Raw genomic sequence first — 23,284 nt, forward strand, 5'->3', positions numbered from 1 at the left:
CACCTGTCCTTTCTCTTACTGGGAAACATCACTTGCATAAGGAGGAAGAAAAAGTCCTTTGTGATTAAGAGTGAAATTTAGCCTTTGATAGTTTTGCTGTGTGTCTGTCAAGGTGAATATAAATTCTACATAAACGAGAATTCCTTAATATATAAGGCTTGTGTACAATCCCCTGAGATACCCACAGACCATGAAATGCGATACAGTATTACACTTTGAATTTAAATGTAAAGGTCATATTAGCAACCATATTTGCTTAATATAAGGTGCAGTATTAACACTGATTGTTGACATTAATATTTACTTAAAATTACAATTCAGCTACTTTGCTGGTAGCTATCAGTTTGGGGAAGAAACCCTTGGATTATTCCAGAACAAAATATATGGAACTGGAAATCCGAAAGGTAAATATACTGTTGCTCTCATGTTAATTTGTTAGGTCCTTCAAATCCCTGTTTAGTAATCGCGAGGACAGTTCGGGGCCCCAGTTCCTGTTAATTTAACTGGCTGCAGAATTCCTTTTGACAAGTGCCATTTAGCCCTGTGGGCCTTGTTGTTTGCTAGGTTAAAATTAACTGGAGTTTTCAGTACCAGCAGTGCAGTGTGTCCTATCAAGTGCTTGGGTTTATTGCTTCTTTCTGTGGGCACGCTGGTGCTTTTGCAGGTTTCCCTGCTTGTCCTTTGATGCCTTGCAACTTTTTAGCACTGGGGACATCAAACCCTGTTTTGGAATGGCTTGTTAGAGGTGTAACAGAAGAGGTTTGGTCCTGGTCTCTGTAAGTTGTTCCCTCCACTCTCACCCCCTCTCATGGGTGATTCAGACCCTTGGGTCTCTGGTGATGCCTGGGATGATCGCCTGAGTCCGCTTTGCTCTTCTAGAAGAAAAACCTTTTGAAACTTCTAAATACTGGCTGTATCTGTGACAGAGTGTGTTTCGGGGGGGCTCAGAGGCAGGGAAAAGTGTCTTGCTTGGGTTTGTGGTGTGGTAGGTGAGCAGCAGGTCCAGTACCAAATGGTACCAGCGCATAGAACATCTTTAGCTGCTGGAATATTGCTTTATTTCTGGTATAGCTATATAAATTCAAAACTGTTCCAGATACAGACAAGGACTAGCGTCGGTGTAGTTTTGGGACCAGGAAAGTATTTGCTTCTGAGTTGCTGTCATTGAGTTTTGCAATGATGAGGCCCTCTGATCTTATTTAAAAAAAAAAAAAAAAAAGTAAGTGTAGTTGTCCTGTGTAAGATGGCTACCTGACATAAATTAGCTGCATGCTGCTTGAGGGGTTGGAAAATCCGCAGTGAATATGTTCGATGCAGAGTTGCCAAGAAGCTCTTCTACTGCGTGGGAGGTTGAGTTTTGAAAGTGGCCATTGACCTAGAGAGAAATTGGTTTGCGTTGTTGCAATCTGCAGCAGGTGAGAGCAGAAAGCATTCTGTGTTTTGTCTTGTCCTCTCTAAAATAGGCAGTGGGTATCTGCTATTGAAACTTGGAAAGGCCTCTGTAACCTCAGTGTGTATGAGGCCGAGGGTTTTTATTCAGGAGACTGAAAATAAGATTTGGAAGTCTGACCTAGAGTGACTGTGTAATGAGTAATACAGCTGTTTCTTGCTTTATCGCGTGTTTTTCAGAGCAAAGGTGGAAATTGGTTAAGAGGGCTTTTGAGAGACTGAATTGACTTCAGCCTCGGTGAAGCGAAGCAGTCGGGTGGGTTTACTCCAGTCTCTCGAGGTGGCTCATAGTTAGCGTGCTGGGTGAACCCGCTTTGGGGTATGTGCTTCCACCGTGCAGGCAGAAAATTATTTATGAGTTGGTGAAGTGGCTATAAGCTGGAGTGTGTTATAGTGACATACATTCATATATTAGTATGCGTGGAAGTTACTCTTCTTGAATGAGATTCTCGTTAATTTTGGTGAGATTTACATAATTCCTGAGTGCATACACAGCATTTAATGTGAAGGGGAGGAATGTTCTTGTGCAATGAAAATGCTTTGTAACTCTGGTTCAGTAGCAGTGTTGCTGGTGTGCAGAGCCTTAATTTTAAGTAGGCTTCAAAAGCATGCTTGCCGGTTTTCTGCCTTATCAGAAAAAATGGGTACTCTTGACAAGAAGGTAGGGAGGTCTGTTCTTGGTAGTTGGTGAGGATGTGCACTTTGCATTTTGCTTTGCAGAGGCGGTGTGCCTGGAAGAGGCTGAAATGGGGGTGCCACTGAGGGGTGCTGCTGGCTGAGAGCAGGAGTCAGGTTTTGTTGGATCACTTATGAAGCAATTGGGACTACAGCTGACCTCTCTTCATATGATTTGTGATGTTTCTCGATCACCTCTTCCTCCAAGAAACCAGGTTGTCACGTCGTATCCAGATGTCAGGGCATCACTTCCTTGTGCAGCCAATTTATCTTGGCGTTGTCTTCTGGATTTCTTTCAAAATTCTGGTTCAGTGGTGAACCAGATTTTATGGTAATCAAATCTCATTGACGTTAGTGCTCATCTTCTTTCTCTGTGGACCTCCTTGTTTCTAGTGTTTACACTATCGTGACTCTGCTCTACATGTCTGTGTTTGTTATAGATCAGTGATAGTTAACAGGAATAGATCCTGATGAGGTGGAAGATCATCTATATCGTTTAATTACCATTTCAGAGTATTGCCTGCCTTTTGGAATACTAAGGTGTAGGAAGTCATGACTTTGGCTTTATGTTCTGCTCTTTCAGAAGCTATTTGTTCTTCTTTCAAAGGGAAGTGAAGGAGCCCTGTGATATTTGTGCGTACCGTGTAAGAAAACGAGGTGAAGAGGTGTTGCTATTTAATATTATAGAAGTGGGGAAATGAGAAGAGGACCTTTTGGGTACAGTCTTTGAAAATTGAATAATAAACTAGCCTGTATTACAAACAGATAGATACAATGATCAGTGGAGATAAAGGAACTACGTGACTGAGAGAAAGGGCCTCAAAATTGGTGATTATATACAGTTTGAGCCTACAGTGCCCAAAAGTCAGACACGAAGACCTGGTTTAGAAAATGTTTTTATCCATAATTGTTAGGATTGATGAAAGAGAGATGATTAGGGGTGTGACTTAAATATCTGTAATGAATAATTTCTTCTGTTACTTGACCTCTGATAGCAGATAAAGAAGCCAATATTTTTTTTTTTCTGCTTTTGATAGTGACTGGGGTGGTGTATTTGGGAAGGAGGCAGCCGGTTTCTACTGTGTATCATTTAACAGGGAGGTTAGGATGGCAGTTTGCAATCTAAGAAATGTTTAAAGGACAGCTTCCTTCAGACCCTTAAGAGAGGACTGAAAATAATAGCGCTCCGTTAGGTGTGCAATTAAACCAACCAGGTATGAAACAGCTGGAGTGCACTCTGCTTTCATGTTTGTCCTGCTTTTTGCCCTTTAACACTCTTCTTACCTTGGTCTCTATCACCTCTGTAGTATCATGGCATTGTTTGAAGACAAACATGCTTCTCCACATTGGAAACGGACAAATGATCAACACTGAGGAGAGTTATGTATGCTTACCGGACTGTAGCTCTTAGAGAAACAGGAATTACTAAATTGTTGTGGTTTCTGGTGGAGGATCATGAAGGGTTTGCATTGAAGGGTTTGACCGTGTTGGAGATGATGGCATTTTTAGTTACGCCAGCTCTAGCTTCTCCACCAAGAATTGAGGCCAGCATGGGAGCACGGCTTCACACGTGGATGTAAATCACATACTTGCGCTGCTGTAATTGGTTTAACAGGATGATAACATGTTTTTCTACTCAACACAAACGCTTGAACAAGACATCTGTGAAAATGTTCTTGCATCTAATGTGAACAAATAAAATACATGATTCTAGCATTTTTAAAAATGTTTGGTAGAGTAAGGATAACCATGTAACATGCCGAAGTACCATAAAGAAGGGTGAGAGAAGGGACTGAGAGGAGGAGTTCATTCTTGTTCAGAAACTGCCTGCATGTTCTGCACGAGGCTTTCACCAGGGATGTTAGTCCGACTGAAGCTGCGAGGGAGCTCAGCTTGGCAGTGGGGAGTTAATTGGGCTGGGATATGACCAAAACAAAATACAAATGTCTCTTCATATCCTTCTGATTTATGCTAGGAATGTAATGATTATATCTTTCTAGCAGCGTTGTTTTGAGGTTCCCACAGCACAACATCCACCTTTGGGATTTTATTTGTTTTGGAGAAGTTGGGGGACGCGCGCTGAAGCAGCCTCTGTTTCTCCACTAGCACTTTTTGCAGCGCTGCAAGTCCTGAATCGGTGCCATTGCGGCTGCATCTGTGGTTTGCTGGGACATTGCTTTAGCAGTAAGAGTAATGAACATCACCTACTGAGTTTCTTTGTATAGCTTCTCTGTTCCTCAGATGTCTCATTGAAACAGTAATTTGCTACTGTTCAGCTTTTGTGGCTTAGCATGTCTGGGGGTTGCAGCACTTTCCATGAGTTCAGCTTGAAATGCTTCATGGAAGAATTTGGTCTTACTAACTTCTGTCTCACATGAGGCAACCGAGATATCTTAGCTGGCAGATCAGTGATGGAGTTGACAGTAAAGGGAAAGTCCTTGGTGTTGCCCGGTGCTGTAGTTCCTGGAAGGTGGAGTCCTGTTTTCACTCTGTGTGTTCGTGGTTGATGTGATAAGTGTCACCGCAGAAGGTGGCAAGACTGAGGCATAACTGAAAATAACTTTGAACTGAGATATAGTAATAAGAGGATACTTTATTTTTAAACTGTGATTCCAAGTGACTGGCCATTGAGGGTTTGAGAATTACATAAATATGTATTAGATAATTTAATAATATGTTACTAATCTTTTGCAAAGTAGTATTGTGACAGAATAGTAGAAGAATTCAGACTGGAGGGGACTTCTGGAGGTTATCTGTGGTGGTTTCCCTACACCTGATATTCTTGGATGAGGTCTACTGAATCTTGTCTTAAAATAGAAATAAAGTGTAATCACAACAAAGTCTTGACTTGAGTCTGCTGGAAATAGTGGCATAAGTATCACAAGTCAGGGTTAAGGTTAGTGAACATGGTGTAACTGCTTACAGCACTGGTGTGTTAGCCTCTAAACCAGTTTTTGGGGTTTTGTCCTATAAATCACCCACCAGGTATTACTGGGTTCCTTCCCTTGGCCTAGAGGAGGCTGCGTCCAAATCACTTGCTGTCTTCAGTGGTAACATGGCTAAACACTGCGTATTGAAAAGAGCCCATAAAGGACTGCAGTGAATAGAGCATGTGGATTACTCGTAAATAAGCGTTTTACAAACTACTGCCCCTGCTCTAGCAGAAGGGTGTGTCAGATCTGTTGGGTTGTGGGGATTATGTAAACATTGAGTAGGAGGCATGTGGTATTGCCTGTGTGCCATCGTAAGCGTTCGTGGCTGTTATAACAAGCGCTACTTTGATACAGGTGAGTTATCTGAGGAGGGCAATAATTTAGTCTGAATCCTAGCATGTGGTTGAACTTCTGTGCTTTGTCCTCAAGTCCATAGTTGGTTTTTATTTTCTTTGCTTCTGCACGTGTGCTCAATGGCTGCATCTGTAAGGACTTGCCTGAATGAGATTTGGGAATGAAAATCAGAAGTGTTTTCTTGCATTTTCAACATATCCGACTTACTTAGCTAACAGTTTTAAATTGCTGCTTTTTTTATGTTCTAATTGAATCAATTTTCATCAAATCATGATCCAAAGCAGAAGCAGAAAATGGTACAACTCCTCAAGTAAATGTATAGCTACAGGTCCTCCAGGTGAGCAAGGCCAGCATTGTGTCCCAGGACCGTCCCCTTGCTCTCCCGCAGCACCTGAGCTCTGCCCTGCATGAATCTGGAAGGACTGCTTCACTATTGCCTTTCCTTTGCATGCCTTGCCTTAGCTGGCAAGTCTTGGGGCCCAGCATAGCCATGGAGCTGCGTGGCTGCTGTGCCACACACCGGCAACCTCTCGGCAATGAGGAAAAGGCCATACCCTGTCAGGGGTTTTCTTAAGGTGTTCTGCACCCCAGTCTGTGCTTCTGGATTTCCACTTTGAGACGTTGTTGTGGGTACAGTGACTAAAATTGGCAACTGATCTTAAGGCATTGCTTGCTCTCCTTTCTCATCCCCTGCCCCCCAGTTTCAAATGGTGCTATTTCATTTAATTTGCTTTTTGTTTCTACCGTTGTGTTTTTTCTCTTTCATACCAAGGTAACTTGAATATAAATCTGCCTGTTTTATATGAGAGTCTTTACTTGATTTTCACCTGAAAGGAAGAGATGCTGACTCGCTTGCTTATGCATTGACTCCCTCACTTGAAATCATGCAACTCACTGTGAAATATTAGTCTCTGCAATACACTTAGCAAGGGCAGTTGTGTTAGACTTTATGTGTCTTAAAAGTAATTGCTATTTTTTCCTTCTTTGTGCGTGTATAAATCTTACCACTATAAACATTGTGGCTTCTGGGAGCCTTAAAGGTAAGTCATCTTTTGGAGCTCAATAACCTTGTTATATGCTGTAATATGGAATGTAGCTCTCAGTCTGTATCAGAAAAATTGCTATAAACTATGATTATTATTAAGAAAAACAAACACAAGCATTTCCTCATGTGTTTTTCTTGCCCATCTATAAATAGGTGCGTTCCATGGATGAACTGAATCATGATTTTCAAGCGCTTGCTCTGGAAGGACGGGCTATGGGAGAGGTAAGTGAAAAGCCTACAGAAAAAAAATCTGTGTATTTTGGGGGGAGGAGGAAAATAAATAACAGTTTTTGAGGCTGCTGGAATGATTCTGAACTTGAGAGTTCTCCATTATGACTGTGAAGCTTGTGTGTGTGTGTGCTTTAACAAAACAAAAACCTGTCAGGCTGGAATACATCTTAGTAGGAGGAACAGCTAAGCCCTCCACCTGTTGTATCATCAAACAACCATCAAACGGTGGTTGTAAAAGAACAGTTAGAAATATGTCTTGTGACAAGTGTTACAATACTTGTAGCATGTTTATTTTGGGATCCAGTGATCTCAGACCCCATAATATTGTGGGTTTAGTTGTCTGTCATTGTCTGCTGCCCTGTTTCCACTCCTGGCCACCTTTTGGCTCTTGTCATAAAGCACAGGACTGTGTTTAACGTTTAAAGTAGCTGAGCAATGTAATCAAGGGCTGCAGAAGTGATAAGTGCTTCGGACAGGTCAAAGGACTGAGCAGGGAGTTGTCAGATAACGGGCCCTTCAGTTCTAACTTTATAGAAACCCAGTAAGAGTTATTTTAGTCTCATAGCGCAGTGGGGAGATGGCCATTGGTTTTCTTTGAAAAGAGACAATTTACTTATTTTTAGGGTGACTTGAAAGAATAGCAAGTTACTGTAGTTGGCCGTGTTAGGTTCCTGCAAATTGGATACAAATGCTTCTTTTCCTTGCCTCGTTCCCTTTTCCTTTATAGTCAGTCCATTTAGAGGCTTGTGGAGGAACAGAGATGAGAAAATCATGTCTTGTAGGAGGATATTAATGCGTGGCAGATCGGCTTGATGCAGGTCTGTTGTTTTGGAGAGACTTCCTTTTTACATTCCTGTCTGTCAGGTTCAGACTAGTTTATTTTCTCCAGGTTTAGTCCATCCTATCTCTGTTACCTAGTTTATGAGCCAGGTTTAAAAAAAAAAAAAAAACCAAACCAACAAAACCAAAAACCTAGAACCCAAAAATTATTGTTGTGGAATCAACAGCAAACCAGGACTATTGCGTGGTGGGATTCATAAGAAGGTGCCCTCTCTCAGGTGAAAGACCTCAGGGAATTCATGGTGCTTGCAGCTTAGCTTCTCTCCTCTCCACTCCTCTCTTTCCTTCCTTCTCTGGAAGATTGTAATACTGAGTTGCATTTTAATTTGACAGTACTTGATAGGAAAATCTCTGTTTCTCTAGGTTATATTAACCTACATTGAGACTATTGACTGAAAGTAGATGAAAATGATTTACAAAGGAGAAAACATGACATTAAAAATCCGTCTAAAGCTGCTGAAAAACAGCTGATGTGCCTCCATATGAAGCATGCCAGTGGAATGACGGGGGTGTGAATGTTCTGTGAATATTATTTTTTAACATCTCACTTGGGCAAGACGTTAATTTTCAGATATAGAGCGTACACGCTCTTTGAAAGCCCGTTAAGAGTAAGTACAGTGCTTGTTTTGTACTTAACGTGGCATTAGGTCATGTTAGCTTAAATGCCTGAAGGCATTCCTAAATATGCTGATTTTTACCAGCTCTTAGTTTATGTAGCCTTTTCTTGAGAGAAGTGAATTTGGGTTTGTTTTCTTGGAGGATGTGAGGTTTGCCTTCCAATGATGACTCAGCTTTCCCCCCCCCCCCCCCCCCCCCCCCCCCCCCCCCCCCCCCCCCCCCTTCTTCTTCTTGTAACTGTGATGCAGAAAGTTTTGGAGATGGCATCCTTTTGTCACTGGGCTTTTCCACATGCTGGAATGTGCATGTTTTTCCAGGAAAAGTGACATTTCACCCTTCTCTTTACGCTAAGACACTACTTGTTTCTTTTGGGGTTTTTCTCCCTCAGTCCCACAGTTTCCTTTCTTTATCCATTGAATTTTCTCTGTATTTCCCCAAGGTATTTTAACATAGATCCAGCTGGCTGATTTAAGGAACTATGTAAACTGAGATCCCCGCAGGATATGCGTATTGGCTTTCAAGACCATGTTCTTCAACTACAGACTTCGATTTTGTGCAGCATGCCCTATCTGTTGTTTAGATGCCTTAGCAAGGCACTGATGGTTTCCTCCCCTCCTCCTGCTCCTGGAATGTGAAGGAAACTCACGGAGAAAGTCAGTGTACTAAGAAAAAATTTAAGTCTGAAATAAATGAGGAAAAGAGCGAATTTGATTTGTATTTCTTGACCTTGTGTCTTCCGAGCCTTACCTGCAGGAAGTGTCGATAATCTCGCACTTCGAGTTGATAGTGAAAAACCTGAAGGAGAAAGATGAGGAAAAGCGTTTACACATTTAGTGTATCTTTTTATCTTCTTGTTTTCTTGCTTCTTAGTAAGCAACATCATCATAATTTTAGTGATTTAAGGAGTTTGTGCCTCTGAAGACATCAGAGCTTTTTTTTTTTTTAAAGGGCGCTGTCAAACAATTAAATCTTTTATCTGGATTTTGACAGCAGCATAGATAATATTTGGTGATGAACAGATATCCTAATCTGGGGAAATTAAGAATAGTTTAAAAAAATCACAACTTTCATCTGCATTGTGGCTGTTTCCATCTTCAAAATCCTGCCCTCCCCCACTGCAACCAGCCTTGTACCCCCCTAAATTTCTGTGTGAGTGGAAGCGCAATACTTTCTCCAGTGTGAGACTGAAAAGAAGAGCCACAGAAACCCTTTTGCTCCACTCTAAAATGGAAAAGATTTGGGCTATTGATAGTCAACATGGTCGATAATGTTGAAAGTAGCCTTCTAAAAGGGGTATCTGTTCTCATCCTTTTTCTAGCGCTTTGTCCAGGTCGTTAGCTGTAACGAAGGAAGTCATCTTGGAGCCTTACTACAAGCCACGTCAGCGTAACGAAATCTTCGCTAGTTTTGTATCAAACTCCCCTTCTCAGCAGATGTTGAACTGGAAAGTAATAAAAAGCAATGGTGTATAGCAATTGGTGAAGAAAGAATGGCGCTTCAGCAATCGTGCGTAGGGGCCAGTCGGTTTTGCTGCTTTAGCACATAGACCAGAACATGTGTCCGTGCTGCTTGTGCTGTCTTCTGAGGGCTTTGATCACACAGCAGTGATACTTATCTGAGGCTTATCATGAGCTGTGCAAGTTCTCTTTCTTTTCCGGCCTTCACGACAGGGGAGCTGGATATCTGCTTTTCTTTGCTTAAATCCCTTTTATCGGTAGCTTTGCAATATTGAATATTCGTGCGGTGTCTTTTTGGGATAGTGGACAGTGCAGAGAGACTGCGAGGTGGTGTTTGTCTTTGTCATCAGTGCGTTACATGCATTTTGAACTGCGGCAACATTCTTGATTTGGTAGTAGGTTATGCTGTGAGATAAGTCTGCGTTTAGAATAAAAGAGCAGCTGGGTGAGTAGCTAGCTGTAACTTAATCCAGGAGGGTGGGAGGAGGATGGGAACAGAAAGACATTAGGCAACTGGTAGGTAGTTAACTTAAAAAATGGAAGGAATTGGACCAAAAATTTTGAAGTATGGCTATTGGGGGTAACAGTGAATCTCACCCTACACTTGAAAATAAATGCTGGTAAGAAATATTTCTCCACTTCGTCTGATGAGCATTTAATTACTGCTCTCTGCTGCTGTCCCCTGCAGGTTTTAGTGCTGGAGTCTAGTGTAGGTCTGACTCTGGCCAAACAGTGATCTCTTAAACATCAAAGGCTGAAGTGATAGGTGGTTCACCATGTCTATGTTTGTGTCCCCTTGATGCAATTGGTGAGGTCCTAGATAAGCCCCTGCCTCTCCAGTGACCACCGCTTTTTTTAGGGCAGAGTGGTTGTGACACTGGGCCTAGACATTCTTGTATCTGCTTTAAAAAAACAAACAAACAAAAATCAAGCAAAAAAAGGAAACCCTAAAAAATCCCCCACATGACTCTGCTTTCCCTGCTAATGATGCCTTTACGGTAGTCTCATAAATTTATGATTCATTGGCAGCTGGGCTGGGGAGTATTGACAGTTTTGAATAATGTTTCTGTTCAGTGGTGATTTGTTTGTTGGTTTTTTTTCCTTCAATTTATCTAGTGCTAGCAGCATTAGAAATGGGAGGATTGAAGCCGTGTTTGTGAAGTGTGATGGTGCCACAGCAGCTACGTTGGCACGTCAGGATGGCTCAGTGCAGGGTCTGAGAGCAGCAGAACCGGGGCAAGAGCTGAGCAAGAAGGCACCAGGGGACGGTTAGGCGGCCACTGGCAGCTGCGGAGGGACAGCTTACGGCTGCGGGGTCAGTGAAATGCAGTTAGACTGCTTCACAGCATGCCATCCTGGCAAGATGGAGATTTTTTTTTTTTAACCTTCCCCGCTATATTCCCAATCATATGATCCTGCCCCTTTTTTTTTGTGCTGTCAGACCCTCCTGCAAGCCAGTTTAACTCCCTGAGGCAGCAGAAAGCTGCCTGTTCTTTGGGACGGGAGAGCTAAAGCCATCCTTGGGCCAGCTATACAGCTGCCGGTGGCACTCCAGCTCAGATTGCTTGTTATGTGCTTAGCCTCCCTATCTTGTTTGTTTTTTAGATGGCAACATTTTTTTAGTGTAGATAACATCTTAGGGTTTGTAAACCTGCAGTGCTGCCCAAATGTGACATGTAAATACACGCTCTGCCTTCTCCTACCTGTTGCTGCAGATAAACTGAGTTCTCCAACTGCACAGATGGCTTCTTTTATCTTAATATTTGCCTTGTCTGAAGGGGATCAACTTACTTAATTTGTCTAATTCGTAATCCCATCTCAGTGGGATCTATATGCACAGGCTCTGTACTTGTTGGTTGTAGAATTGCTTTTGTTGATGTGTAAGTCGTCCTCTCCCCTCCTCCCCCCTTTGCTATGTTGAATATTGGCCTAACTCCGTAAGTCCTCTGTAAGAGGGCTTAGAAGGATTATTTTCATACTAGATAGGGCCAATTTTAATAAAAACTGGGGAACAAATAAACTAGTTCTAAACTGCTACCATATTCTTTTTAAATTTCCAACCTGAAGAACTGGATGGTATTCACTTAAAATAATTTTGGGTGCTTTTTTTTTTTTTTCCCCATTGCAACTGACAACTTTCCCTGAGGAAAAATTTGTCGTCTTGGCAGCCTGTGGCATAATTCAGTACAGATGATTACTGCTTGCTAAACCTCTAGTTTTGGTTGGAGCAGTACTTGACAGAACAAGGACCCCCATTGCCATCCGTTAATATTGTCTTTTGGTTTTCCCCCTCCTCAATATCTGTAAATACATCTGGAATCTGTATGTAAAATAAACATTTATATTCTTTCTGCTTGTGGTACAGAGATTCCGGTCGGAAACTTTATGCTTCTGGGGGAAAAAGGTGAAACTATAGAGGACAGAGTTGTAGTTGGTCGTGCAGTAAGGGTGTGTGTGTGCACGAGGTAGTGAGTATTAGAATTTTTTCTAATCCTTGTCTGTGATTCACTGCAAAACTGTAAGAAGGTGTTTGGGTGCAGTTCTTCATGGTCTTGTTAGTAAGTGGATGCATTTTCACCCTTAAGAAAGGGGTAGAGGGTAGGTGAAACAATAAAGGGCTAAATTAGTCTCAAGTTGCCCTCCAGCCAGAGGAAACGGTCTTGCTACCTTTTGTGGTAGTGGCTCAGTTTGTATGGTCAGGAAAATTGAAACATTTATTTAAATAAGCAACCAGAATACAAATAAAAGCTTGCCCTGTATATTCCACTTCATAACACAGCTTGTTGCTGTGGTTTATAAACACATATTCATATGAAGTGTTTGTTTTCCTTATCTTTCGGTTAGGAGTGTACGCTTGGTTTACGCAGCTATATATGAAGTGTGTCTGAACCTGTGCCTCATGTCTGTGGATGTCCCTTTCCACATCTTTAGTGTACAATTTTGTTATAATTGAGATTTGAAAGTGTTTCATGAGACACAGCATGCCTGTGTTGGCAATACTGGTTTAAGGTATTCTTGTTCTTGCATCAGCCATGGAGTGCTTGCGGATGTGTTGCAAACTTCTCCCCTTACCTCCTCGAGCCCTCTCAGCAGCCAAATTTGCAGAGTTGCAAATTTGTTCTTTGCAAGGGCTCTGACCAATCTGCAACATGGACCTGCAAAAGTTTGCTCTTTCTGAAGAGAGACTTTGAGGGGGCCGCGTGCTCTGGCACCTGGGACGCAGGGGGGGAAATGTCTCTGCCTGGTGTTGCTGAAGACAAAGTATTGTCGAAGCTTGGCCTTACTCTGATGAATTCTGCTGGAGCCGCTGGTTTGGAAATGGGTTGTAAATTTTAAAATGGTGGAAATGAAAAATCTCATTTTGTTGCCACTGTTTATATTGCATGAGAAAGCGAGTACCTCAAAGTATTAAAACCAAGAAGGGAGGCTGAACTTTGTTACCTGCTGCAGACTTCCTCAGGAGAAGTAACTACTGAACCTTTACATGTGTTTGCTTCAGATTTTAGAATTACTTTAAAAATGTTGAGATTACCTATTGCTGTGACTGTACTTCCCAGGCAGTTGCTGGGCTCCCTGCTGCCCTTTTCTGTGCTGGTTTACAGATGCAGATTTCCTCTTAGGTTTGCATTATACTTGATTTTTTGCTTAAGTTCCATTTTGCCTTTTGCCTTAAAGTAGAAATAAATTTCATAAGTTTAGAATTCACTATTGCATTCTTGTGTATATCAGGAAAACTTATGAACATTTTGGAAACTCAGGAGCTTATGAAAGGAGTTTAATTTTCTTGTAAAGTAGAGATTACTTTTTCCTTGAAAAGAAAATACTCTATTCTGCTCATTCTTTCCTGTCTCCTTTCTGCAAGCCCATGCCCCTTCTCATCCTTTATTTGAGGTGCGACTGCAGAACAGGTTGTGGTGTTCTACGCTGTAAGGTATTGTCGAAGGAAATGTGAAGTGTTTAGTTGCAGCTAAAATTTTGTTTAATCGGTCCGTATCGCTTTCTTCTTCAAAATTCCTTGAAATGGAATGAGAAGGAGAGTAGTTATTTTTGCTGGGGTGGTAGCAGCAGGAGTGAAAAAGCTGCATTTTAAGAAATATGGGAATGACAGAAGCTTAAAAAAAATTGTAACACACCTGATGTGTGTTTATGAATACTAGAGAGCACTGACTTGGCTTTCACCTCCTTAACATCACCCCACAGTGCAGATGGAGGAACAGGTTAGTCTGTGTGTTTTGAAATGCATTTCACTGATGGGAGTCGCTTACCCTTACAGTTGTCTTGAGTTATTTTTGGATTACATAAAAGGGGGGTGCAATGCAACTTCCCCTGCTTTTATCATTCAGTTGAGAGAATCACGAGCAGTCCTGCGCTGTGTTTACAATGCAATGATAAATCCTAAAGTCACCGACATTTCTAAAAAGTGACTGACGTGCTGATATCTCATGATGTTTCCTCTGCTAGTTGCAGAGAAGGAGCAGCTGAGGAAAACGCTGTTTTCTACTGGGTGGTTTGAGAGTTAGAAGAACAAGTTGAGTCTTGTCCTCTCAGTAGGAAGAAGACAATGAAAACACAGGGGAACCTTAGCACTGGGATTAAAATGCTTTTTTACTTTGAATTTTAACCTTTCTGAGAGGTTTGGGTGGAAATGACTTGCTACTGAAAGATTGAAACTAGGATGGGATACCTTGTAGAGAAAATAGGCAAATAAATTGGACAGACTGTGTGCAAGATACAGAGGTTTAGGCATGGATGGTGTGCCAAATATTAAAGAACTCGGGAAACAAAAGTTTGGTGTTTCTATACTGAAAAGTTCTGATACTCAAAGCCAGTGTTTTGAACGAGTACTTGACTGTAGGGAAAGGAAGGAGAGACTTCATGGACACAAGGAAGAAATTCTTTACAGTGAGGGTGGTGAGACACTGGAACAGTTTGCCCAGAGAAGCTGTGGTTCATAGAATCATAGAATGGTTTGGGTTGGAAGGGATCTTTAAAGGTCACCTAGTCCAACCCCCCTGCAGTGAGCAGGGACATCTTCAACTCAATCAGGTTGCTCAGAGCCCCGTCCAACCTGACCTTGAGTGTTTCCAGGGATGGGGCATCTACAACCTCTTTGGGCAACCTGTGCCAATGTTTCACCACCCTCATTGTAAAAAATTTCTTCTGTATATCTATTCTGAATCTGCCCTCTTTTAGTTTAAAACCATTACCCCTTCTCCTATCGCTACAGGCCCTACTAAAAGGTTTGTCCCCATCTTTCTTAGAAGCCCCCTTTAAGTACTGAAAGGCTGCAATAAGGTCTCCCTGGAGCTTTCTCTTCTCCAGGCTGAACAACACCAACTCTCTCAGCCTTTCTTCATAGGAGAGGTGTTCCATCCCTCTGATCATTTTTGTGGATGCCCCATCATTGGAATTGTTCAAGGTCTGGTTGGATGGGGCTTTTAGCAGCCTGAAAGATGCTGAAAAGATATCTGTGCTCATCGCAAGGTGGGGTGGATTAGATGATCTTTGAAGGTCCCTTCCAACCCAAGCCATTCTGTGATTCTAGACTCTGCACCTGTAATGAATACCGCAAAGCAGGGTGGGTACAAGTCCTGCGTGTCCCTGACACTTCTTGTACAGCTATTTCACCTGCCCTAGGGCAGCCCAGGTACTGGAGTCCGTATGTCCAGGTAGGGTTGAGGTGCACATACCTTTGAAGGACTTTGGAGTATGCTGCATTGTGCTTGGGCATAGAAGGTGCTCATCTCATCCTTAGTGTGAAAACTGATCTGAAGATTTTTGCTTTTGAATTAGTAGGAGGAAGGCTATTGCGAGTTGGAAGAGGACGTTAGGGTGGGGGAAGTAAGTTATACAAGTGTATACTTTCAGTAAAAGAAAAACTGCAATTTAATTGAGCAACACTCATCCATAAATAAGTTTTCTTTAGCACTGTGGCAGCAAACAGCTCACACACATACATGCACGGTGTCTTCAGCCTTGTAGGAGGATCTCAGCTGGTTCAGAAGTGGCAACCTCTGTGCTGGAGCTCCTGGTGTGCCCGGCACAAGAGGAGTGTTACTGGCACACATCATCCTAAAATTTGACCTGTTACGTGTTAATTTGAGATGTTGATTCAACCTCTGTAGGTGAGGATTGCTTTGTTTTACATTCTTGTGTGCTTGTATAGACAATATGCAGGTGTATGCATGAATGTTTCAGTTCAGCTGGAAAATGCCCCCGCGCCAGCTCTGGCTCAGGGCTTACAGGCAGCAGCAGCAGCGGGCTGAGGAGCTGGGAGCGTGTTTCTGCTGCTGTAAAACTTGCATGTCTGTGTACAGCTTGAGGTTTGACTGAGAGCCGCTGAAGCAGCAGTGCTTCTGCTCCGAGGTCTGCTTAGACACCATGCCTGCCCTCCATCTTGTGCCTGTACAAGCTTTTTTTCCAAAGGGATTGCATTTATTTATTTATTTTCCCTTGTAGGCGACTGCCATCTTTAAGTCATGGATTGATCTTATTCTCTACTGATCTTGGTGCAAAAGCAGGATTACTTTTAGTCTACAGCAACTTTGAGTGTTAGTCAAATAGCTGAGTGTAACTGCTCTCTTATCTGTGGTGGGGTTTTGTGGTTTGGGGTTTTTTGGGGGGTTTTTTTGGTTTTGTTTTGGGGGGTTTTTTGGTTTTTTTTTTTTTTTTAGAATTTGGAAGGAATTCTGCTTTTCAGGTGTGGGGTAAAATTGGTGTTGCTTTCATTATAATACCTGTCTTCTGTGTAATCTGTCCAGTTATCCAAATTTGAACCTTGGGTTTAATCTCATATGTACAGACCTGCTTCGTGATATGTTTCTGAGTAAACAGATCTTCCTTAAGTTAAAAAAGTAAATGATGAGCACAACTTTTCTGATTGTCTGTTTTAAACCAGAGTACACTGCAAGCTGGGAGCTCTTAAATCATTTATGCTTGCTTCATCTTCATCCAGCAGCCTATTTACTCTGTTATGCCGTAGCCTTAAATTTGCACGTCTGCTGATGGAGTATAGAGTTATCAACACTTCTAATATATAGGAGACATCGACTAATCTGATGATTCTTGTTTGTTCTATGCTAATTTCAAACAGATGCAAGTACTTGTTAATCTTCCAGTTCCTTTAGTTTTATTCCAACTTCAGAAGGCAAGGCTCATTTATTTTGTTAATTTGCTATGAATGTACTGTTGTTTCCTGTCTGAATTGCATACATCTCATTCAGCCAGATTTAATTTGAAGATTGTATGCTTGACATCTAAGGCACTTAAGCAGGGCTTGGAATTCCCCTTGCCATATGTAGATGCCACGTGGCAGGTGTTTCCTTGGTGAAGCTGGTATTTTCAAAATACATCTGCTGAATAGGGCACATTGTTCTTTCTGCCATCTTCTGAACTTCAGAACAAGCTTTCTTGGATTCATTCGAGCCAAGGATGACTTTCTGTCTTGTTCTCAGTAGGTGCATAACCTTTTTTCCTATTCATCCGGTAGGAACAATACATGTGTGGCAGGTGTGGTGGCCCAGAACTGTTCACTCTTATTAGTGTTTACAAGTAACCTTCATAGCATGGAGAGTCCTCAGCAGTCATTAAACAAGCGAGAAGTGAGAGCTCTTGGCACCTCTTGAGCTATTCTGTCCCTGCCAGCATCAGAACCTCAGTATTTGAAGGCAAGAATTTGTGCTGGAAATGCTGGGTAGTTTTGGAGGTATCCTCACAGCTCAGGTGGAAGTCATGATAATGTTCTGATCAGAACAGTTTTTTCTGCTAATATTTTTCTTGCAAGTAGCTCTCGTGCTGAGAGGCTGGAGAATGTAAATTGTATGTGTGTGCTTACGTGTGTGGGGTTCACAAAGCATTTAAGAATGTAAGAGGATTGTGGAGATTGAATCATTGTCTCAGTTGCTGTATGGCTTTCACCCTAGGAGTATATAAATACTTTGATTATAAAGCGTGTATCAGTTTGTGTTTAATGATTGATTCATGTTTAGAAGAGACGCTTATGGTTTATGTTTGCATTTTATACTTATTTTAATCATGCTTTGTTTTGTTTTGTTTTTTTTTTAATTGCAGCAGCTGTTGCCGGGTAAAAAGTTTTGGGAATCTGATGATTCCAGCAAAGATGGACCAAAAGGGATATTTCTGGGAGATCAGTGGAGAGACAGTGCTTGGGGAACATCAGGTAGCTCAATTATTTACTTAATTTAGTTGGGGTTGAATACAGAAATGTGCAACTCATCTACTCAAAATTGCTGGCCAGTCTGGATGACACAGCTTTTAAAAGATTTCTAAAAACATCTGTTTTACGTAATAGAAAACTAATAGAAAAACCCACATTGCTTTGTGATAGACTTAAGATATCCATAGTTATAAAAAAGTTGTCTAATGTGAAAGTGTGTACCCTCATGTTTATCTGCTTAAAAATTTTAGATCGCCATTAAAATTTCAATTTAAACTTTCTGATGTATTTTGTGCCTTGGGATGGATTACTTGTAAGTTTGAACAAAGATATTAGAGAACAAGATCAGTTAAAAAAAAAAAAAACAAACCAGCCCCACGATTTTTTAAACACTAAACCAACCAACCAAACCCAACAGCATTTAGTTTAAAAAAGAAAAAAAAGTGATGTTTTGAATTAGTAGTGTTGAAGTTTATCTGCCAAGAATTTCGTTCTTGGATCAGAGACTCCCTTATTTTGAATTGAAGTGGGGAGTGTTCAGGTTGGTTTTAGTTAAATGGCAAAAAATCACATGCGTGTGCTGAATTTGAAATGCTAACCTTTTACTTTTTATTTTCTGTGCTTTCTATATGTAATGAATATGCTCCTTAAACACTGCTGAGTATCTTGTGCAGTTTCCAAACAACTGTGCAGAACTACAGCTCCAGGGGAGATGTGATTTAGAGCAACTTCACTGTTGTGTGGGGTTTTTTCCCTGCCAAAAATATCCATTATTAGGGTGAAGGTATTGGGATAGTGATAAGGACTTTTTTTACTATTTAAATTTCAAAATGGCCGTGAAAAGGGGATAAAGCTTCTCGAAATCTGATCGGCTGAATGTTGCAGTCTGGCCGGGTACTGGCGAGATTTTGGGGAGCTGCTGCCTCCAGCTGTCTGACTTGCCTGTCCGCAGTGGATCTCCGTAGCAGCGCCTGCATCCAGTCCTCAGCAACAGTTTGTGCCTGGTTGTATTAATGTAAACCGAAGTTGTGGGTGGATTAAAGGGCTGAGCCAGACTCTGAAGAGCAACAGCTGAGAAGGAGACTTTCTCCTTTGGTGCCTCTGTTGTTGGGCTGGTTGTATCCACCAGACAGGCAGGGTAGACATCTGGGGGAGGTAACCTCCTACGCTGGCTGATCACAAATCTCCATGAGTCAAAGCCCTTCGCTCATCTCTTCCTTTGTTTATTCTCAATTAATCCTGTGCACCTTACAGCCTTTATTCCTAAGCCATGGCCTGCACTGGTGTCTGTGAGTCAGGGAAGTCATAGCTTCCCCTTTTGCTCATCTCAAATGAAGAGAACAGCCATGGTCTGAGCAGTTGCTCAAGGTCACTGCCCCAGAGCAAGGAGCACAACTTGGAGGTGGGGTGTGGAAGTGTCCTTGGCCAGAAGACTGATTTGTTCCATGAACAGTGGAACTAATGAAGCCTGGTTTTCTGTAAGATGCCCTTTGCTCCATCCATTTTCCTTTCTGTCTATATCCACAGTATGCACTGCAGTCCTCCCATATGGCTTTGCTTCTTCACTACTCTACCTTGAAGTTGTAGTTTTAAAGCATTTAAAGCCAGTACCGCTAAAAGAAGCAGTCCTGTCTGACGCAGGCCACTCCTTTCTTCCCCTCCTGGTACACGTAGTTACGCAGCAGTGCAATGAAACCTGCTGGGGAATTGATCTGGGTTAAAACTAGCTTTTCTCTTTTCTTTGTTAGCTTTATCCCCGAAAAGTCTCCCCAGTCCACTTCACTTTGTGGCCACATCAATGCTTGTGCTGGCTTGAGGGACAAGGCAGGAAAGTGTAGCCAGGAGCTAGAATTACTTGACAGCTTATGCCTGCTTTATAAGGAAGCTACAGTATCAGTATCATTGCATGTCCCTACCACCATCCCCTGGCAACTACTGTATCTGCTGCCTATTATTTTTGACTCACTATAGCCAGTCTGAGCAGCCAGGAGCAGAGAACTTCTTCCCTTTCCTCGTTGGGGATGTAGGGTCGCTTTGTCCTGCCCAGCCAGCAGTTTTTGCAGAGCTCGTAAGGACTTGGAGACATCTGTCACTCGTCTGTTCTGGTTGGATTGCAAACCCTCACGCTGCAGGGATGATAAAGGGATGGGGCTGATGCAGGTGGACAGGGGATGAGGAAAAAGAAATGAAGCTCTCAAACTTTTTCTTGAGGAAGTAGCAGCTAAGAGAAACTCTAATCATGAAATGAATATAGCAGTTTATATGACCAAGAAAACAAATGTAGGCTGGTGTAACGGTAGGATGATGTTTTAAATGACAAACCAAGACTGATTGTTTTTTCACTGTACCAATGCAAGAGTTTTACTAAAACTAAAAATTAGAACTTTGTTATTTTAATTACGACCTTTACTTAGAGACTTAAATTTCTGAAATTTTATGATTTTAGACTTTAAATGTAGTTATCACTTGTAGGTTTACAGGTTCTAGTATTTTAAAAAATGAGAAAGCTATCCTGCTTTTTCTAATGGACATCATCAGAGTCAAAAAGTTGGCACTTCTTAGTACAATTAAGACCCTAGAGAGTACGTATTTAATGACTTGCCTCCTTTGAATAGTTGGATCTACTTATAAGAATTACACATGTTTTTGTTCCAGATCACTCTGTTTCCCAACCAATTATGGTTCAGAGAAGACCTGGTCAGGGGTTTCATGTGAATAGTGAAGTCAACTCAGTGCTTTCACCACGATCAGAGAGTGGAGGACTTGGAGTTAGCATGGTGGAGTATGTGTTGAGCTCATCTCCTGGAGATTCCTGCCTAAGGAAAGGAGGATTTGTAAGTGTGCCTGATTCTGACATTTGAGTTCCCATTATGTTTTTTTCTCCATTTGCTGCTTGGTTTATTTGTTTCTTAATCCATTCCTAAAGGCAGATGTTTCTTCTTTCTTTTATTTGCTCTTAGTTTAGCTATCTTTCTTAAAACAGGTAGGCTAGCAGTTTAACTGTTGTTCTTGACTTAGGGGATGCAGTATGGGAGATGGGTGTAAAGGATGTGAAGGTTGCTGATGTTCCCTGCTTCTTTCTATAAGCACACCGGCAGTAACACCCCATCTAAGCTTGTCCTTGGAAAAGTATGCAAATATACCTGTGGTTTTTGAATGAGCGTGTGGCTGCTTTGTTGCTGGCTAAGAACAAAAAGCTCCATGTAATGATGCTAGAAATGTAATGTAGCTACAAAAGCCACTCCAGCTGGGGAATGCTTTCAAGGGCATATCATTTCCTACGGAGAAATGGCATTAGTCACTGTGCTTCGTGGGGTGGGGAAGGGAGCACAGTTGCTGCTGCCTCCAATCTAAGGATGTGGTGAGAGAGGCATAATGAAGCCCCATCCCTGTAGTGGGGAAAAACGGGCTGCGTCTCAGCTCTATCTCATCGGCCAAGTGCTAGGTCAGGAATTGTCAAAAAACATAAAAGCGGAGTACGTTTGTTACTGTTAGACTGCTGTGCTCATCTCTTCAGGGAGCTGATTTGTGGTTTCCTTCATCCATCCTCTTATTTTTGTCCCTCATTAGTGGGCACCTGATAACCTTGTTGAACCCTGAGCCTAAGAAAGATGGTTTTTGAGACATGAGCAATCAGTGGAAGGAGCCAATTTATCATCTGAATTGGGGGTTAGAGAGGTGTCTGCTCCGCAGCATTGATAGTCAGGATGCCAGTTCTGAAACGAAGGGTCTCACTGGTGAATATCACATTGTGTGGGTGAGAATTGGGCTCCAAATTTGTATTTACAATTGGCATTCCCAAGTCTGCTCTTTAATATTAAAGGAAGCACGATTTTATTTTCTTTAAGAAGAAGCATCAGAAGATGATTGCTTTTAAAACAATCTTTTTTTCTAAATATGGGGGGGGGGAATCCCCCCCTCCGATTAGAGAGAATGGAAAAATGATTTAGTTGATACAGGGTTCAAATGCCCTGTTACGTGTGGAGTACTTTTCCCTCAAATGAAGTGGAAGACAGGGTTTGCTGTCTTTGTGACAGCACCAAAGCTGACTCTGATAAATATGTTTATATGCCCCTTGCTGTTTTTTATCATAAATTATGTTGTTTTTCCTCTCTCTTTTGTTGTTCAAATCTCTGCACCTGGCATAATCGCCCTTTATTCTTCTCTCAAGTGAAATAAAATGCAGACATTAAGGGCAGAAATGCTGCAGATGTAATACCACTTATAAAATGCTCAACAGAACAGAAATCTCGCCCCACCCCCCCCAACGTGCTTTAGGCTTATATGAACCAGTGATCGAGCTAGTGATTGACTGAGTGCTCTTAAATGAGCCTGTCCTGGTTTCGGCTGGGAATTGGTACCTTGGAATTCACTGTGCAAATCACAGTAATGCCCCCCAAAAACAAGGTAATCCTGTTCTGCTCAAATACATGCATTTGTCCAGTCAATTACTGCATCTTTGACACTGAGACAGTGACTTTCAGAAAGGCACTAATTCAGTGTATACTCCTTCAGTACATGCTGTCGTATGTAAAAGTTCCTGAGTTAATTCTGAAGTGCCTAAGTCCTATCTAGAAAGAGGATTTGGATAAGTATTCTTTAAAATTATTTTGGGGTGGGATTTTTAGAGCCTATAGAAGTAGACCCTGAATTACTAAATGGAAGAAATTGAACAGATAAAACCTCTCTTGGAAGAGTGAGAACTAATTCCCTTCCTTCTTCGATTATGATTGACTGTTTCGCTTTTTTACATTTTCATTTGTAAGAACTAATGTTTGCAAGTGGCTTACTTTACTGTGACATGTTTCTTTGATTTGTTACCATCTCGGAATAAAAGTAAAATTGATCTGAAAACTAAGCTTATTAAAATAATGTCTCTTTTGCCTAGGGGCCAAGGGATGCAGAGAATGATGAGAATGACAAAGGGGATAAGAAAAATAAGGGCACGTTTGATGGCGATAAATTAGGAGATCTGAAGGAGGAGGGGGATGTGATGGATAAAACAAATGGTTTGCCTGTGCAGAATGGAATTGACGCAGATGTCAAAGACTTCAGGTACGTGCACCATTAGTTAATAATTAATCATTGTCACACTTAATATTTTTTGAAAGATTTTTCATGCTGTAGTGAAAAAGCCTTTGACTCATTGAAACAGTGTCGTAAGAACGTTTTAATGTGCAGAGGGAAGCACTGTGAGAAGGTGGAGGATAGCATCTGATAGCTCTAGTCTGTGCAGACCTAGTTCTGAATATCGTAATCTTGTTTTATTTTCACACCTGTTTTTAGTTCCTCTGTGTGGGGTTCCTACGGCAATACCTACTGAAGAGGTTGACTCTGCTTATACACTAGTCTAAATTATAGTTGGGTTTTGGACTTGTTCCTTGTCGCTCTCAAGAGATTAAAGCCTTCTGAAATTGTGGCTATTGATGTAATCAATGCATTTGTATTTCTTGCTAGCTTACCTACTTGCTGTGCCTTGTGTTGACATGTAGGAAAACTGTAGAAG

The 23,284-nt window shown here is 41.7% G+C and overlaps 1 protein-coding gene across 8 annotated transcripts in view; it reads left to right on the top strand.

The window, feature by feature from the left end:
* Window positions 1–23,284, top strand: part of PUM1 (pumilio RNA binding family member 1) — a 76,755-nt gene that overhangs the window by 12,911 nt on the left and 40,560 nt on the right. For 7 of the 8 annotated variants that reach the window (XM_050910039.1, XM_050910038.1, XM_050910042.1 and 4 more), the window contains exons 3-6: window positions 6,610–6,678; window positions 17,673–17,781; window positions 20,434–20,612; window positions 22,667–22,833. In XM_050910039.1, the coding sequence (XP_050765996.1) occupies window positions 6,610–6,678; window positions 17,673–17,781; window positions 20,434–20,612; window positions 22,667–22,833 (524 nt within the window). The remainder of the gene's footprint in view (window positions 1–6,609; window positions 6,679–17,672; window positions 17,782–20,433; window positions 20,613–22,666; window positions 22,834–23,284) is intronic. The other variant, XM_050910041.1, reaches the window with a different exon arrangement.

Source organism: Gymnogyps californianus, chromosome 22 (assembly GCF_018139145.2).
Source record: "Gymnogyps californianus isolate 813 chromosome 22, ASM1813914v2, whole genome shotgun sequence".
Taxonomy (NCBI): Eukaryota; Metazoa; Chordata; class Aves; order Accipitriformes; family Cathartidae; genus Gymnogyps; species Gymnogyps californianus.